General features: G+C 38.0%; 2 protein-coding genes, 1 long non-coding RNA gene and 1 other non-coding gene across 6 annotated transcripts; 2 read left to right on the forward strand and 2 right to left on the reverse strand.

Moving 5' to 3' along the window:
- The first annotated feature begins 1,194 nt into the window (after positions 1–1,194).
- Positions 1,195–14,357, forward strand: LOC117904071 (heme-binding protein 2-like). The gene is made up of 3 exons (XM_034816592.1): positions 1,195–1,248; positions 7,020–7,375; positions 13,755–14,357. The coding sequence occupies exons 1-3, from the start codon at positions 1,195–1,197 to the stop codon at positions 14,206–14,208; spliced, it is 864 nt and encodes a 287-aa protein (XP_034672483.1). The 3' UTR covers positions 14,209–14,357.
- LOC117905281 lies at positions 6,843–7,040 on the reverse strand. Its single transcript, XR_004649687.1, has one exon. It is a non-coding gene; the product is annotated as a U2 spliceosomal RNA (small nuclear RNA).
- Positions 7,383–8,873, forward strand: LOC117904489. The gene is made up of 2 exons (XR_004649594.1): positions 7,383–7,538; positions 7,619–8,873. It is a non-coding gene; the product is annotated as an uncharacterized LOC117904489 (long non-coding RNA).
- Positions 14,323–18,683, reverse strand: LOC117904488 (probable apyrase 7). Of its 3 annotated transcripts, none has more exons than XM_034817113.1 (3): positions 17,073–18,683; positions 15,519–15,897; positions 14,323–14,407 (listed from the first exon to the last, which is right to left on the reverse strand). In XM_034817113.1, the coding sequence occupies exons 1-3, from the start codon at positions 18,214–18,216 to the stop codon at positions 14,338–14,340; spliced, it is 1,593 nt and encodes a 530-aa protein (XP_034673004.1). In that variant the 5' UTR covers positions 18,217–18,683; the 3' UTR covers positions 14,323–14,337. The 3 variants fall into 3 exon arrangements, with proteins under 3 accessions (XP_034673004.1, XP_034673005.1, XP_034673003.1); XM_034817114.1 differs by having other exon boundaries at positions 14,344–14,417; XM_034817112.1 differs by lacking the exon at positions 14,323–14,407 and having other exon boundaries at positions 14,712–15,897; positions 17,073–18,682.
- Between the last annotated feature and the right edge of the window lie 277 nt (positions 18,684–18,960).

The raw sequence follows: 18,960 nt of genomic DNA on the forward strand, positions 1-18,960 counted from the left end.
GGCAACCGTTAGAAGCTTCAGACTAGTACTCAATCTAAAACCAAACTGGCCATTGTCTCAATCTCAATGATACTCAAAGAAAATGAGGAAATATGTCCCAGTATAAGATCTGATGTCAAAGTCATGAGGTAAATAACCAACACCCATCATCTATCTATGTACCACTGCGCAAACGAAATCTTATCAAGGGGAGGAGAATATGCCCTAATATAATGTATGATGTCGAAGTCATGAGGTAAACAACCAACAATGATCATCTATCTATGTATTGCTGCCTGAACACAATCTCATCATGGAGAGGGGAATATGCCCTAGTATGAATATTAGAAGTATAATAAAGAATCTGTGAAAATCCATCAAACTTCTCTATGACCATGAATAGAGGTAGCCATACCATCCAACAACAAGAAGGAACCTCGGAGAAAAAGGGAAATATGCCCCAGTGTGGATATATAATGCACAACAAAATGATGAATCCAACATCATCAATCAACTATCTCCAACTCAACAATAATCTGCTAAGAAGTTAGAATGAAGTATCGGCCAATGCCTCAATGGAGACACTCTAAATCTAATCTCAAATGAATAACCAAAATGATTAGGGATGTGATAATCTCGAGAGTAGCAACATGTCTCTGATAAATCCCTAACTAAATCCGATAGGAATCTGGTAACCTCAAAATGGGAAAATATGCCCTAGTATACAAGATCTATATACCGCACTGAAAACTATCTCCAAGTCAGTAATAATCCACTAGTTTATCTCATAAATACTCCGTAAATGGAACCTAGAAGCATGAAAACCATCAATGAGCTCAATGATGCTCCACTAGAACTAATTTCATCTCAACATACTCCACTAGGGATCTCTGATCAATGAAAATGCCCAGGCTTCAAAGAAAGTACTCCACTAGGGGCTCATCTCAACCAAATGAAAGAGGAATATGCCCCAGTATAGCAATTGATGCAATGTCACAAGATACCTCAAATGACACTAACCCATCATCTCTGTATCCAAGAATGAGACAATCAACAACTCATACAACACATGTGCAATGACCCACCATGCTAACTCATAAGCAGACCCTGCTAGGAATAAAAAAATCATCATGTTGATCTACTCCATTAAGAATATGGACGAAAACATGTCTTACTAGGGTAAAACCATTGAGAATAGTAAGGGTATCAAAAGATATGAGCGTGACTCAATTGCTTGGGGGAAACTCCACTAGCGGCATCACAGCAAAGGTATACTACCGAATCATCATCTATCATCATAAACCATGAAAAACTGGTAATCTCAATAGAGGAATATACCTCAGTATGATAGCTAATGCATAGTAGAGTGGGAAGCCAGACAACATCAAATATCATCCATAAAATGAAGCAATCGTCCACATTTATCACTAAATCACCTCCAAGCATCAAAGAAGCATCTCCCAGAAAAAGAAACGGGACGACGTCTATATATCAACCAAATCCCAAACACCAGCCTAAGTAGAGGTTGTCGAAGACAGTATCTGATCTCATGGTCTCAGAGTGGTCTTAAGACATGGGACGTAACGTAGGTCAGGGTGATAAGGTGAAAAAAATGAAGGGAAACTAGGCTCAAATACCCAATGATCAAAACCCATACCCTCGTGTACAAGATGTAATGCATAGAAAAAAAAATCTCATGAGCCATGGACTTAAAGGTAACCAAAGGAAATGTCGATGGCGGGAACAAAAGAAATGATAAGTGGTCAAACCATCAATGAAACATGTGAATGATGTGAAAAATGTATCAAATCATAAATGTGTATCAATATGTAGGAAATGGATAAAAAGTGGAACGAAGATCTGGAAAGAGGTGATGAGATACAAAATAAAAAGACAATGAGAAAGCAGAATGAATGATGATCAACCCATATTAGTACAATAAAGGAAAGTCATATCACCAATGATGGAATGGTGGATAAGACAATGATCTAGAGACCCTAGTAAAAGGTTACTCATCTCTCATACCTAATACATATCAACCATGACCCAAGAAACATAGGATCTCATAAAACTCTCATATGAACCCTCGACACTCTAAATGCATAACAAGAGTGGCTCAAGGAGTAAGAACCCATATAAAAATCTCACAAGAATCCACAATGACAAATAGCCAATGAACAAACCTCAAAAGGTGACATAAGTGCCCAATGGAGCAAGGTACCATATACGAACATATCATAGCTAATTTATTTTAATGCGCATGCTCTAATCATCAATAAATCGAACTCCAATGGGAAAGATACAAGGAGTGAATAGACTCTCTCAAATCACTGATGACTACATGAAACCCATCCTATGAGACAACCTCTCAAACTAAAATCTTCGAATCAATACTGTTAGGAATTTGAGGCTAATCCAAACTATGGTAATCACCCTAGAGGGGGGGGGGAGGGTAAATAGGGTGACGGTCTCTTTTTCACAAATTTAAACTATGCAAAAATAAGAGACAATTATATGCAAGTATATAATAAACAAAATAAAGACAATTGCATATAATTTAAAAGAGTTAGGGAAGAGAGAGTGCAAATACGAGAGTTTATAGTGGTTCGACACTTCCTTGCCTACGTCCACTCTCCTCAACCTCCTAATCGAGTGAGGGTTCCACTATCTTGAAGTTTCAACCAAGTTTTCAATCTCTTTACAATTGGATTATGGTTCCAATTCACCCTCTTAGACTTTTGGCTCCAAGCACCCTTTACACTTCTCAAGAGATATCCCACTCTTGAACAACCCCTCAAGTGATACCCCACACTTGAGAAAATTCCTCACAAAGATATACAAATAATGATCTCTCAAAATCCTAGTAATAGAACTTTAGGCTCAAAGATACAAGAAAAGCTAGGATTGAATGGTGCACTAAAGATATGCAAGTTATGAAACAATGGTGCACTCAAAAACACTCTTTCAAGGGTCAAATATAATCAAGAATGATTTGGGAAGGTTAAACTTATGAAACAATGAAGTTTGGAGCCTTTTTATAGAAGAAAAAAAGCCAAACTAGCCGTTGGGGGTTCAATCGGTTGACTAACCGTTAGGGAAAGTGACTGTTGGGCCTCAACCGGACCTCAACTGGTTGAGGTTCAACCTTGACCGGGAAGAGAAGGCCACTGGGAGAGAGAGAAACTTTTTGGTCTCCCTCAACCGGTCCTCGACCGGACAAGCACAATCGGTTGAGCCATTTTTTTGGCTCAACACTCAACATTTTTCAACTTAAAACCTTTTAACACAAGTTTGAAAATCATTTAACACAAGGTTTTAGTTGAAAACATGAAATCATCCAATTCTTCAGATATTTAAAACGATATTACTCTTGGATGATTTTGGTGCATAAATAAAGAATGAAATGCATGAAAGTCCTAGTACACTAACAACCTTACAAAGAGATCTTAAGAAGCTTTGGTCTTGAAAAACTCTTCTCTTTGAGGTGGTCTTCTTCTTCATGATTTCTCATTGGCTTGATTTGTCTTTGGATTGCCAATTTGGAAGTCGTCTTGCCTAATCACACTTGAAATATGATCATTAGTTCTAAACCTTGTTTTGTTATCATCAAAATCAAGATTAACCAAACCTTGGTTTCACAAATACCAAATGATGGGATGAATGGAGTGATATGACCGTCCTCTTTGCACCAAAGTGTGAAGAATCATCAACCTAGGAAAGATGAGAGATAAGATGAAGCAAATAATGATAAAAGCAAGAAAGAGAATGAAAATGTGATGATAGTAACATAGAACAAACGGGGTGATAAGGAGATGGTAACAAGAATGAGAAGATAGGCCTATATGTTTAAAGCTCATGAGACTTTCCTAGCAAAGCATGCATATACATCAAGGGCCCCAACTCGAGTGTAAAAATGGTCATCAAGGCTATAAGAAAGAAAAAAGGCTTTAACGTACCAAGTGAAGCTCAATGGGCTAGCAACGATCTAATATATAGATAGAGGTGATAAAGTGTAAGGCTAACCAAAATGATGGCCACCCATCTTGCGATCATGGTCTCAAATGTAATACTTTTTCAGCTGATCCAAATTGGTAGGGTCTAAGAGCTGGCCTCTATCCAAATATGTCAATCATATTTCCTTTCTGGGGTCAACTCTCTAATGACATGTGGTGTACTCGAAGTAAGTCCCTAGGGTCTCTTGGAATAGATGAATCTCCATGACCATAACTGGGCTCACATCGTCCTCAAACATATCATCAACATAAGTCGAATGCCCCAACATAAATAAACTGAATCTCTCCTGAACTCTCAACAATGAAGATCTCAAGCATATCAAGAGAGTGAACTATCTATGGCTAATCTGTGCTAACCATCCAACTATCATCCAATACATTCATCTCATGCTCGTCATGAAGAAAACCATGTCAACCAAATCTCCCATCTTATAGAAAAACTAACATCCTCTATAAGAACTCTCATATGATAAACTTTGACCCAGTATCCATTAAACTCATCATATGTATGATGTCACCCTCAACAATGTCACTAGCTAACTGGGTGGTGGGGGTGGGAGGCAATAAATCACACGACATCTTATCCTAAACAAGATGTTATCTATCTCACTGTCCATCAATCCTCTGGCTCAAACCTGCTAATGCCTCATGAATAGAGTCATGGTGACTGCAAGTTGATCAACTGTATCATACTGAGGATCCATACCTGACTGCTTTGAAACCCTAATCAATCTATTTCCAACTCTAATCTAAGAAATCGAATTCGAACCAAAACTAATAACACTCCTATAAAGTACAAAGGCATGGAAAGAGAAATGACATGAAGAAAGCTTAAAAGTGGTGGAAATGTACTAATCACAACGCAAAAAGGTGGCCCAACTGAAACTCAAACATGTACCAATCTTTGAGCACACCAAAAAGAGACCATGAAGAGGATAACTAAACCCAATTGTGACCAAGACAGCTCTGAAGGTTCACAGATGCACTCACGTGTAGGAATGAGATCCTAATTGGGACTAGGTTAACCTAAAAGGTTGAGATGGCTCTATAAGATAAAATGGGTCAGCTCTGAAGGTTCACAGATGCACTCACGTGTAGGAATGAGATCCTAATTGGGACTAGGTTAACCTAAAAGGTTGAGATGGCTCTATAAGATAAAATGGGTGAGTTAAAGGATCCCTAGTAGAAGCGATCGTACCCTTCGGCAGTACGCAACACTCTACACGCCTCAGGGGAGATGAGGTGCTTCCATGCAAGGTGGTTATTACCTTCACACATGCACTTCCTTGCTTTCCCAGGGGGTTTCTTAATGGTGAAGGCTCTCTCATATCTCATCACTCATGGATAATCGAAAGTGTACAATGAAGGATGTGGATGCACCCAAAAAAACCTAAGATCTAAAGTGAGATAGTAAACTGAGACAAGCAGTCATACAATCATGCAGGAACAAGGATTGTCATGCAACAAGCAATCATACCAATCAGATATGTATACAAGGATTGTCATGCAACAAGCAATCATACCAATCAGATATGTATCATACAAATAAAGTCTTATCTATCATATGTGAGAGTGAATCGTGTTAAAGTGAGCAAGCAATCAAGTGATCATGCAAGATAAACAAGTACAAAGACATGCTAAGATAGCAAACCAATCAAGCAAGCAAACTAAATCACATTGCCTAAAAAAATGAGGTACCCTCTTATCGACCAACTAAACGCCGCATTTTCCTCAACTAGTGTTCAAGCTTGATCCTCAAAATCCCCAATGGAGTCACCAATTTGTAGACCCTCGTTTTTCACGTACGCCCCCACTCGATCAACGAGACTTGCTTTTATTGGTGAAAATTTTAATTTTTTAAAAGTCGGAGTCGCCACTTATTTTATTTTATTTTAAAAGGAAAAATAAAACAAGAAATAAAACCTTAAAAAAATTAACTTCATAGTTTTCGGAAAAACGTGTATTTGAAAAAACCCAAGTCTAGGTCTGGGGATCAAGTTACCTATTGGGAAGGTACCCCTCTAAGTCCTACAAAGGTCTCTACTGACTAAGTTGAGGGAAATGTGGCAATTAAATGGTTGATTAAGGATACCTAGGTAGGCCAGGTGATTTAAAAAAAAAATAGCATGTCAAACAAGAAAGTATGATCATAAGAGAGAGTCAAAGTGCATACCTGAACGGTTTCTCAAGTGCTATCATAAAATATAAAAGTTAGTATAAAAATATAGCACACAACATGTGTTTTATCCAAGCAAATCAAGTATACACCTAAGCACTCAAGAATCACATCAAGTATGGATATAGTCATCAATAGCATATGTGTCCATAGAATTCTCAAAAATAGATAAAAAGGAGCGTACCTAGATAGCGAGCTAAAACGCCTCTATGGGAAACAAGATTACTTAATAATAGGAGCAAAATAATCTCACGAACCATAAAGAGGATGCACAATCAATCAGATATCAAACAAACAACACCTAAATATTTCAAAATTATTTAATCTTTACAAAAAGAAAAATTAAATAAAAGGAATTTTAAAAATTAAAAATATTTTAATAACTAAAAAATTTGTTATTTATTTATTTATTTTGTTAACTCTTTTATTGTAAAAAAACAAAAAACACAATGTTGTCGTAAAACCTTTTGACTTGGTTTCAGATAATTATTTTAAAAATTAATTATACAAACATAAAAATAATATATATCAAGAATTTTTTTTAAAAATAATCATATAAATATGTATAAGGCGTGAGGTTTAATGTAAGAGATTTGAAACCAAATGTAATATACCATTATTTTAACACAATTTTTAGAGCAACTGCCTCACTAGGGAATGTTTAACTAGAGTCGTAGGGTTGCGCCAGGCCCGTACAGTAGTGCTACGCATAGGCGACGCTCGCAGGTTCCAGTAGCAAGCTGCTGTGGTGAACCCTCACACCCTTAAGAAATTAATTTAATATCGTGTGAGTCGATGACCGACGTATCAGATATTAAACTGATAAGAACAGATACTACACTTGATCTTAGCCAAAAGGCCGAGAAAGATATGCTTTTGATCGTAACTATGTTCCTATTTTATATCGAACTCTTGGGTTGTCCGTTCTCTTGTTTGTCGTGTGGGACAAAAGCCCAAACCCATGGTTCATAGTCCCATGCGCTAGTCAACTTCTGCATCAGAGAAAGATGGAGAAGCCATGGCTGTCGTTGATGTTGATCAGCATCCTCTGTTGTCTTGCTCTCTGTAAAGGAATTGAATCGCCTGAATTTGCAGTGATTCATGCAGAATCGGATTTCGAGGTCAGGCTCTACCCGGAATCGACTTGGATGACGGCTTCTGTTCGGGACATATCCTTTGAGAAATCAACCTGGAATGGCTTTCACAGGTCCTTTACCCTTTATCATTTTCTCGCTTCTAGTTTGATGAAGAGTTAGCCCACCCTTTGATTTCCTAGAAATTGCAGGAAAAATGGAAGAAAATTGAAAATTTTGAGTTGGGAAACATGAGGGTTTTTTTTTCCCTCTGTTTTCTTGGGAACCAAACGGAGGGTAAGTGAAAATTTGATCATTTCATTTAGTTCCACTAAAATTGGGAAATGGGTTTTGAATTTTTTTATTTTTTATTGTAGGGTATAATATCAATATATTGAAGAATGTCTTAGCTGCTGAGTACTCTGCTGATATTTAAGGCTTTTCATGACAAAATTTGGGAATTTTTGCAAATTTTGTTTGCGTGTGATATATGATAAAAATAAATTGCAGATTTTTTTGGCTTTTCATCAGAACCCACTTGGAAGATTGGTAGTGGTTATGATGAGAATGCAAATTTTTGGAATTTAACTGGCAACCCACTGGATGTTGTAGTTGATTACTGTATTTTCTTGTATCTGAAAATGCATGTTGAGGTTGCTTTCTTCATTTAAATTGGAAATTTCCTAAAAAAAAAAAAAAACGCTTCATGAATCTGTGGTCAAGGACATATTTGATCGATTGTGTGGAGTTTTGGTTCAATGGGCCATGTCAGACATTAAAAATATACCTTTTGGCTCTCTTCCCAGACTATGGTTCAAACTGATCCTTCCACTACTTTTATTTTATTTCATTTTTTTTTTCAAAAAAAGTTGTTTGAAACTGCACCTTGAAAATGTGATTTTAGTACAAATTTAGATACTGTATTTTGAAACTATGGCTTTGGTATGCTTTTAGAAACCTTATTTTGAAACTACAGCATCTAATTTATATAGAAGTTGTATTTTCAAGATGCAGTTTCAAACAAATTTAAGGAAAAAACAAATAAGCTTATATTTTGATCAATACTTTCAAAACATACTTAAAACTCATATTTTGTTTGTAACATGAGTCCATTTGACCCCAGATCCAGATAAGCTTTTCTTACTAACAACTTGTACTAAAACCTAGACCAACTTTGATGAATTTTTTTTATCAAATTGGCCCTCAAACCAAACAAAATATAAGTTTTGGGCACGTTTTGAAACTATTATTCAAATTAGTTTTCTTTTTAAATATATTTGAAACAACATTTTGAAAATACTACTTCTATATAAATTAGAGACTGCAGTTTCAAAACATGGTTTCCAAATCTTTATTAAAGTTGTAGTTTCAAGATGCGGTTTTTAAATTTGTACTAAAGCCATAGTTTCAAGATGGGAGTTTCAAACAATTTTTTTCAAATAAAATAAAATGAGGCCAAGGGGGTTTTGAACAGTAGTATGAGAGGAAGGCTGAGATGTATATTTTAATGGTCGAAATGGCCAATTTGAACCAAAACTCAACTTTGATGGGAAGTGTTTATTTTGTGCTTGCTGCCACTTTCAACTGTAGACCAATGTTACAGAAATTAATCTTTATGATTTATATTGTCAATCATTTCTCTTATATATTGTCAATTTATAGTCTCTTCTTCTGGTGCTAACTCCATCTGCAAAATATCGTTCATATCATCCTTTGTTGCATTTTTATTGGAATTTTCTCTTCTGATTTTATCAGTATATTCAGGAATTTTCACATTGGTTCACAGTCTAGGAACAGGAAGATTCTTCGAGTGGGGGGCAGTGAATGCTAGGGGGGTAACAGGAGGGATTCTAGTCTTTTGGGATAACAAAGTGCTAGAGCTGATGGGCATGGAATTGGGCTTGTACTCAATCTCTTGTCGCTTTAAGTGTTGTGATGATTGTTCCGTCTGGATTTTTTCAGGGGTGTATGGCCCTACCCTTGGGAATGCTAGAGAGGACTTTTGGGATGAATTTGGGGCAATTAGGGGCCTGTGGAGTGACCCATGGTGTATTGGGGGAGACTTCAACGTTGTGAGATTTCCAGGTGAACATTCTGGTGCATCGAGATTGACTTTGGCAATGAGAAGATTTACAAAGGTCATTGATGACCTCCATTTGAGGAATCTTCCTTTGTTAGGGGGGTCTTTTACTTGGAGTGGGGGTTTGAATAATCAGGCCCATTTGAGGTTAGATCGTTTCTTGGTTTCTGAAGGAGGGGAAGGCCATTTTAGCAATGTGTTGCAGTGTATCTTGCCTAGACTCGTGTCAGATCATTCTCCAATTCTATTGGATGTGGGTGGGATTGCGGAGGGGTCCTTCTCCCTTTAGGTTTGAGAGTATGTGGTTGAAGGAGGAGGGTTTCAAGGATCTAGTGAAGTCTTGGTGGTTGGAGCTTAGTTTTAGAGGATTCTCTAGTTTCATTCTGACAGAAAAGTTGAAAAAACTATAAGGCTTTTTGAAGAGCTGGAACTTTGAGGTGTTTGGCAATGTGGCTATTAGAAAGAATTTGGCCCTCACTTAGGTGGGCTTTTGGGATTCACAAGAGTTACTAGGGACTTTATCTGTAGAGGAAGAGATTGCCAGGAAGGCTTCAAGGGTAGAATTTCGGAAACGGGCTCTTATGGAGGAAACAAGCTAGAGACAGAAGTCAAGGGAAGTTTGGTTAAAGGAGGGTAACAGAAATACCAATTTTTTTCACAAAATGGCAAATGCACATAGAAGGAGAAATTTTTTAGCTAAGGTCAAGATTAATGGGGCTTGGTTAACAGAGGAGACTGATATTAAAGCTGGAATTGTCCAGGCATTCCAAGCCCTTTTGTCAAAATCTAGAGATTGGCGCCCTAGTATAAGTGGCATGGACTTTGAAACCTTAAATAGGCAAGATGCAGCGAAGTTAGAGGAACCTTTTACTGAGGAAGAGGTTTTCAATGTGCCGTCAGCTCTTAATGGGGACAAAGCCCTAGGGTCGGACGGTTTTTCAATGGCATTTTGGTAGTGTTGTTGGGATGTCATTAAGGAAGAGGTAATGGGTTTCTTTAGGGATTTTCATAATCACAACAGATTTGTAAAAAGCCTCAATGCTACGTTTATGGTATTGGTGCCAAAGAAATGAGGGGTTGAAGATCTTAGGGATTTCAAGCCTATAAGTTTAGTGGGGAGCCTGTATAAATTATTGGCTAAAGTGTTGACTAATAAGCTTAAAAAGATGATCAATAAAGTGGTTTCTTTTTTTCAAAATGCCTTTGTGGAAAGTAGACAAATCCTTTATGTTGTCCTAATAGCAAATGAAGCAACTGACTCGATGCTGAAAAGTAATAGGGTTGGGGTGCTGTGCAAACTAGATATTGAGAAGGCATATGATCATGTCAATTGGGGCTTTTTACTTGCGGTCTTGGAAAAAATGGGTTTTGGTCAAAGGTGGATTAGTTGGATTAGTTAGTGCATTTCTACTCCAAGTTTCTCGGTTATTGTGAATGGTACCCCTTCAGGTTTCTTCCAAAGCTCTAGAGGATTAAGGCAAGGGGATTGTCTTTCTCTGTATTTGTTTATGCTTGCTATGGAGGCGCTTAGCTGTCTCATTGGAAGGGCAAGGGAAGGTGGCTTTCTGATTGGCTTCAAAGTGAATGGGAGAGGTGGAGAGGGTTTGGAGGTTACTCATCTACTGTTTGCAAACAACACTTTGGTGTTTTGTGAGGCCTATTGACCTACTTAAGCTGGTTGCTTATGCGGTTTGAAACCATTTTAGGTTTGAAAATTAATTTAACAAAGAGTGAGCTTATTTCGATGGGGAGAGCAGAGAACCTTGATGAGTTGGCTCTTGTATTAGGCTATAAAGTGGGAGTGCTCCCGACCACCTATTTGGGGCTCCCTTTAGGTGCCCTTTTTAATTCGTTGGTGGCTTGGGATGGAATGGAAGAAAGATTCCGCAAAAGATTGACTTTGTGGAAAAGATAATATATTTCCAAAGGGAGAAGACTAACGTTGATTAGAAGTACATTATCTAATTTGTCAATCTACCTTTTGTCTCTTTTTCGGATACCAAGGATTATGCGATTAAGGTTGGAAAAAATCCAAAGGGACTTCCTATGGGGAGGCGGGACCTTAGATAGTAAGCCTCATCTAGTGAAATGGGATACCATTTGCTCTGACAGAAGGATGGGGGGCCTAGGTGTTAGGCGCCTTCACTCGCTTAATAAGGCCCTCCTTTGTAAGTGGATTTGGCGCTTTGCTTTAGAAAGGGAGGCCTTTTGGAGACAAATCATTAGTGGTAAATATGGGGATTTGGAAGGGGGTTGGTGCTCTAAGGAAGCGAGAGGAGGCTATGGTGTTAGTTTATGGAAGACCATAAGAAAGTTGTGGGATGTAGTTAGTTCTAAATTGTCCTTTTCGGTGGGCAATGGGAAAAGGATAAAGTTTTGGAAAGATAAGTGGTGCAGGGATGAGCCGTTAAATGTTTCTTTTCCCTCTTTATTTGCTCTTTCTAACTCTAAAGATGTTTGAGTGGCGGAGTTGTGGCAGCATTCTAATGAGGGGGGTGGTTGGAATCCTAACTTCCTAAGACCCCTAAATGATTGGGAGATTATTATCGTGGAACGCTTTTTGGCAAGACTTCAAGATAAATTGGTAGAAGAGGGTAAAGAGGATAAAGTGTTTTGGGTTTATATGAAGAGTAGAACATTCTCTATTAAATCACTTTATGCTAGCCTAGACACAGGAAGGGTAGTGCAATTCCCTTCTAGTGTTGTGTGGAATGCGTGGGTTCCTCCTAAGGTGTGCTCTTTTGCTTGGGAGGCGACTTGGGGAAAAGCTTTAACTCTTGACCAGCTTCAAAGGAGGGGGTGGTCTTTGACCAACCGTTGCTTCCTATGTCTATCTCATGAGGAGTCTATTGATCACATCCTTTTGCATTGTGACAAGGCAAGGGTGTTGTGGGAGCTATTATTCTCTCTCTTTAGAGTTTTTTAGGTGCTGCAGTCCACAATTAGAGAGACTATGCTAGGCCGACATGGTTCCTTTGTGGAAGAAAGAGGAAAAAAGGTTTGGAGGGCAACTCCTTTATGCCTCTTCTAGCCTATTTGGAAAGAGAGAAATAGAAGATCTTCTGAGAATGTGGAATTCTCAATCCAAAGGCTGAAATACTTGTTTTTGTGTAACTTGTTAACTTGGACCAAACTGTTTATAGGTGAAAGATTGATGTCCATAGTAGATTTCATTGATTGGTTGGGGTCAATTTGAGAGAGGGAGTATCTTTTTATCTTCTCCTCCTTTTTTTGTCGCTTTTTGGTTGTCGTTGTATACATCGTGTGTACTTTGGTCTGCCCTTTTTGGCGTTTTTAATAGAAATCTCATTTGCAGATAAAAAAATAAAAATAAATAAATAAATAAATAAAAAGATCAAATATCATTCTCAGAATAAGGCTTTGAATATATGGAAGGTCCATGGCTTTATTTTGAACTGGATTTTTTGTTTGACTAGTGTAGGTCATTCTATATCAGTTAGGAAGTCCACTGGCTTTGTTAAGAGCAGTGTTTCAACAATTTTGATAATGAACAAAGTGACTTTCTTGTGTAATGACTAGTTGAGGCTCACGTCACTAATTTAAGACTTGGTGGTTGGGCTTATAAGCACTTGGGCACCCTCCCCTTGATAGTCAGTTTTCAAGGGTGAGTTCTACCCAATATATACGTAACAATTTGTATCAGAGCAGGCACCATGGCGGCAAGATTGAGGGAGGGTTACTACCTAGTCATGTGCAGTATCCACCAAGTCACCTCACCACCCATAAAAACCACCATGGAAATCAGCGGTTTTGAAAGCATAGTGGATTGTAATGACAGTTGAGTCCCACATCACTAAGTTAGACCAACACCCATGGCGGTTTTTATGGGTGGATTGATGACTTTGCAAATCCTGCACGCAGCTAGGTAGTAGCCCTTCCCCAATCTGCCCACACGGTGCATGTTGGTCCATACATGGTCTATACATTGCGTAGACCTTATCCTTGAAAATCAACTATCAAGGGGAGATGACCCATTTGTTTATAAGCCCAACCACCAAACCTTAACTTAGTGATGTGATACTCAACTAGGTCACTACAACCTGACTGTAAAATCATCACTTGTCAGAAGTAACTTTTGTTTGTAATTTCCCAAAACATGTTCTTGGAATTAAAGCTGGGCTGTTTTGTTATGTTATTGTTGAATTTCTATAACATAAGATGGTCAACATGTTCGGTGTTTTTTCTGGAAAGCAACATCCATCCTGAATGTAAAGAAATAAATCAATAAATAAAGGAATCTTTCACTCATTGTGGATAATGTACAAGGATTATTCCCCAATATGAAATCTAATCTTTCATAGAACTTCTTCTCCTGGAAATGCTGCAGTCTTAGTGATGATCTCTTTAGGATTTTCCTCTTTATGATTATGGAGGATTCATTTCATTTTGCTTTGGATTCACTCACCTGACAGGCTGTTTCAGTACATCCAAGGCGCCAATTTGAACTTTTCTCGGATCTCAATGACTGCGCCTGTCCTAACAAGCATTGTTCCTGGTGCTGGCCCTCTTCACTCATCGGCTTATTTTGTCCGGTTCTACTTGCCTGTGAAGTTCCAGGCCACCCCTCCACTCCCTCTCCCTGAACTACACCTGAAACCAGATAAATGGGCAGTTAACTGTATTGCAGTGAGGAAGTTCTCAGGATATGCCAGGGATGATAACATTGTTAAAGAGGCAGAGAAACTTGCCATCAGCCTGAGTAGGTCCCCATGGGCAAACTTCACTACTTCTGAAAGTAATTATGCTTACTCAATTGCACAATACAGTTCTCCATTTCAGATCTTTGGGCGCATAAATGAAATCTGGGTGGATGTCAAAAATTCTGGGTTGGAAGGCTGTGAGTCCGGCAGCGTGTCTACATACTGAACTACTACTGCCTGTTGAGGGGTCAGAACGATGTAAATATCTGGTTGTATGTGCATGAACAAGCTAATAGAACATGATTATGATGTAATTTGATCCGTCTACCTGTATGCATAATATTATAAACATAAGCTATGCTGGCCTTCTCATGATGCTCTGTTCTTTATTCTTGGTGTAGTTTCTTGGTCCTTTTGGTTCTCGCCTGCATTTAACTGGGTCAAATATATACTGTCCTGTTTGGAAACTAGATGCTGCGGCAAAAACCCAAAATTTTCCTTTTTATTTTTTTCACAAAAACAACCCAAATGGATCACAAATTCAGTCAACAAAAAATGAAGACCAGCATGAGATTGCCTATTAGATCTTGAGTTGAAAGAGAGTCTCCATTGAAGCACATGCTTACAATTATTTTTTTTCAATCTCAGGTGTTAAATACGTATGAAATACAAATAAATGAGATCAAAATATAATCAAATGAAAAGCCGAATAAAGAAATGAAATCAAAATACAAAAAAATCATGGGATCATATTGGGCACAAAACAATGGACCCTAGACTGTATGTATACAAGACACAATGTGCACGATGTGATTGGTCTAGCTCCTGAATATGTATCAATTTGGTACTGTAGTGAGAGCCTTAAAAAAATGATGATTTTTTCCCCGAAACATTGCATCAAAATCTCATCCTATGTAGCGAGATTTACTCTCATAAATATTACGAGAAATTCAACATGATCACATAGATGTAAAGAGATGAATCTTGGATCCCCAAGTACCATGAAATTGGGACCACACAGCTGTTGTATGTTAAATAGAATATCTCTTAAACTAGAAGTAAGCATCATGAGACGATAGCAACTGTCCAGCACAGCTTCAAATGATTCCCCAACCACCCTGTACCTTTCAAACACCCTCACTCCAGAATGCATTCCACTCCATCTAAAGTTGAGTATCAGGGACGCACAAGAATAAAAGCTATTATCCAAGAAGAAAACTCTAGAATCCAACCAGGGGTACAACATAGCTTTTTGTCTTATAGTGACAAACATACAAGTTAATAATCTAAAATGGATTTATGTAATCTAACTTACAAAGAATAAATGAATTGCACTTACAATAAGAACAAACAATCAAAAATGCAGAAACCAAAGATTAGTTTGGCCTGCGTTTTGGATAGATATAGGATGGCAAGGATGATCTAACACCGGCACCTCTTTTGCTGGGCATAGGCAGCTTAATTTGACTACAGTAAACAATGAGAAGAAGACCTAGAAGCAAAATAAATAGGAAAAATGGTGATGCTAAGACTGACTTTATTTTCAAGGATGATATGCTAAACCGAGAATTGGTGGTACTTAGCCACAAGTATTCCCCTTCAACCAAGGCAGCTCCTAAAGTCCAAGAAACATCTCCCGGGCCAAAATTTATTTCTGCATCACCAAGACATAGACCATCTTCAATGAGTGAAGCTAAATAGGGCACACTGAAACAAAACTGCCTAGCATAATTTCCGGAAATGCTGCCAAAATGAGCATCTGATCTTGAACATAGTTGCTGGCCTCTCTCCCAAATTTCTGTCATGTTGGCTCTTTGACTCAAATTCAGCATGGTGTAAACAACAAAAAATCCAGACAAAGCATGAAAGCATGCAGCAGCATGGGTGGTGGCTGTAGAATTTAGTATATTGCTGCCTGCAGAATGCAAGATGGAAGTTAAACGTATGAACCTTAGCACATGAAACCTACCACTCCTTCAGTGCAAAAATGGTGGGAAGCTAGCTTGTGGATAACATAGGATGCATAGATGGTCTTAGTAATGAGAATGACAGAACTATTGAAACTAAAATAAATAAATAAATAAATAGAATAAAACATGTGGCATGTTGACGCATGGAACTTCAAATCCTGAATAAATTTCCTTGTTGAAAGATGTAACCATTTAAATTATAGTGATGGTGCATAAGTTTAAAGATATGTTTGGATCCTAGAAAGTGTGAGGGAAAATGCGAGGGAAAAAAAATAAAGAGGAAAAGTAAAAGGAAAGAAAAAGTGAAGGAAAATAAAAAATTGATTTTATATACTACTTCAAACTCATTTCACTCAATTAACCCATCTATATAAAGATTAAATAATTTAAAAATATATAAATTTCTTCTTAATTTTAATTATATTTGACTTTCTTTCATATTTTTCATAGTATAACCAAACATAAGAAAATCATTTTCTTTAGTATTTTTTTTTCTTTCCTTAACACTTTCCGAGAACCAAACATAGCCTAAATATTTGAATGATGTACCTAGAGGAGAACCACTAAATAAGGTCAAAATCCATCTCAATACATGCATATAAGTTAAAAGCTTCATAATGCATATGTTCTTTATTTGATGTCAAACCAATCACAGTGCCTACCACAATAAAGCACAGGTGTGCGTTGGACAGATTGAACCTCAGGGTTGCAATTGTTATATTAATGGTGCCTGAGCAAATGGAGCAAAGTATATACAATGTATACAATTGACCCCAAAAAGGTGCGCTTGAGGAAAGGAAAATAACAAAAAATGTAAAAACAATCTCTGACTCCTAAACACAAGCTAAACCAATCAACAAAGTCTAGCATAGACAAAGAATGGTCATCTATGCACATTAGAGACCTTACTAGATATTATAAAATGCTGTTCTTGGTAGCCCTAAATGTTCAATAATTTATTATTGCAGAAGCCCCAAGTGAATTCTGGAGGTCATTGGAAGAGAGATCAGATTTTTAGCACATGTGAATTTGTAAGGCCATAAAAATGTCAAAAAATGTATAAATGTGCAAGAACTGTCTAGAATGAACTGCTGTTAGAGGTTTAGAAGTTATAACTGACCACTATGAGAAGGCAAGTGTGCTTTGCAGTTTAAAGCAAGTGTTAGGTTGGACCAATCTGAGCTGCTTGAATGTATTGCAGCAGTCCTTGCAAGTCCTTTGCATTGCTCCCAATTCAGGTCTCCAACTAGATACACAGAAGTGAAGTGATGATTTCGCAAGGGCTGAGACCTTTTCGAGTCAGTAGCATTTGAAAAAATGCAACCATCACAGGTGTAATTGTTCACATAATCAGAACCAAGACAAGGATGCTGGAGTTCCAGTTTACGGCCAGAACCTTCTCTGAGTGGTTGCACTTGGCTTAGCATACTAACTGTCCTATCAAATGCCTTATTTATACCAAATTCCGTCAATGAGTATGCCAAGATTCGATGTTCAAACAAGCCAACCCTTGATCTGACCAAGTGCCCATCTTCTCTTGATTCACCTACCTCCATCACCACCTGCAATGATGAACCACCCAAATCCAGAAGTCCCAGGGTGGGCAACCTTGAATTATTTCCAAGTCTCCCCATCTTATAGTTCAGAGCAATCCAACCGTAGTAAGCTTCTTCTTTTCCACTCAACACCCTGATCCAACTTCTCCTATGCAAAAATGCATGCTTTCCCACAACAGCCTCTGCATCATCCAAAACTTGCTTAACATCAACAACATCTGACCTCCTTAGTCCAGCAGTAGCTAGAACAAAAACCGGAGTCTCTCCACGTCTTTCAGGTGGTACCTGCTGCTCAGCCCAAACAAGCAATGGCTCCAAAGACGCCCTCACCCCTGAATAATTACCAACAAATTTATCTAACCCAGGTTCAGTTTGCATGCAATGGTACTGACAAGCACCTTTCCAGAGAGGACTCTTGGTTGAAAAGTCGGGATATGAATGCATCAACATAGGCAGCTCCCAGTTCCTCTCACCTTTCATGACCCACTCATACACATTCACTCTCGTCCCTGTGCTTCCACAGTCCACAACCACAGTAAAGTAAGGCCTTCCCAACACATTGCCACCTCTCCCCGGTCCAAATACATGATAAACACCAACCAGTAACAGCACAACGGCCAGAACTATGATACCAATATTGAAGACCCGTTTATATTGAACAAATCCCATAATAGGAATTTTAAACTTGGAAGGCGACCTGGGTTCCATCCCCAAAACACCAACATGGATAAATCCCTACTTCTTATCTGCCTGCAAAACCCCTAGAGATTTGAACAAAAAGACACTCTACACAATCAGCACAAATGTCTAGTGTTTCCAAATCCCACAACTTTCTATTTCCTCTATTCGCTCTTAAAGTGAATCACACAATAGCACAGATTTTCAGGAGATTATTGTGGAAATGATGATTTGAAGCCCTGATAAAGAACAACCCTTCATCTTTGAACTTTGATCTATGGACATTACTGGCATTGAAGATGTGTGGAGTTTGAATCTCTGACAGAATCAAAGACTCTAGCGAATATGCAACATGAATCTGACACTTTTCAAGGATGCGTGGATTCAATCAGAGATGCTGAAAGGGGATCGACGTACCTTGGTAGTCTCTGCAAACCCTAAAAACTTGACCACAGCCTACTCTCTCTCCCTCTCTTTCTCGGCTTCCAAACAGCGTATGACCATTGTGGCCGGCCATTTTTAGAGTGCCACGTGTCACTGCGGTTTTTTTTTAAATCATGTGACCAAACTAACTACATTTAAAACTTTACTTTTTACTTTTTAATTTAGCGTAAAATAGGAAAAAATATTTTCTGTTCCATTTCAATATTACTTTTAAATTTATTTCACAATTACCCTCAAAAGTAAATTAAATGACAAAGTACGTATCAATTTAATACCACTTGTTAATAAGTACATATATCATTTATTTTTATTATTTCTCTTACATTAGTA

This window comes from Vitis riparia, chromosome 17 (genome assembly GCF_004353265.1).
Source record: "Vitis riparia cultivar Riparia Gloire de Montpellier isolate 1030 chromosome 17, EGFV_Vit.rip_1.0, whole genome shotgun sequence".
NCBI lineage: Eukaryota > Viridiplantae > Streptophyta > Magnoliopsida > Vitales > Vitaceae > Vitis > Vitis riparia.

Coding starts and splice junctions, on each gene's coding strand:
- LOC117904071 (XM_034816592.1), top strand. CDS start 1,195: ATGAGCGTGACTCAATTGCTTGGGGGAAACTCCACTAGCGGCATCACA. Junction 1,249..7,019: donor CTAGCGGCATCACAGCAAAG/GTATACTACCGA, acceptor ACTTGATCTTAG/CCAAAAGGCCGAGAAAGATA. Junction 7,376..13,754: donor ACCTGGAATGGCTTTCACAG/GTCCTTTACCCT, acceptor CTCACCTGACAG/GCTGTTTCAGTACATCCAAG.
- LOC117904488 (XM_034817112.1), bottom strand. CDS start 18,216: ATGGAACCCAGGTCGCCTTCCAAGTTTAAAATTCCTATTATGGGATTT. Junction 15,898..17,072: donor ACACTTGCCTTCTCATAGTG/GTCAGTTATAAC, acceptor TGCATTCTGCAG/GCAGCAATATACTAAATTCT.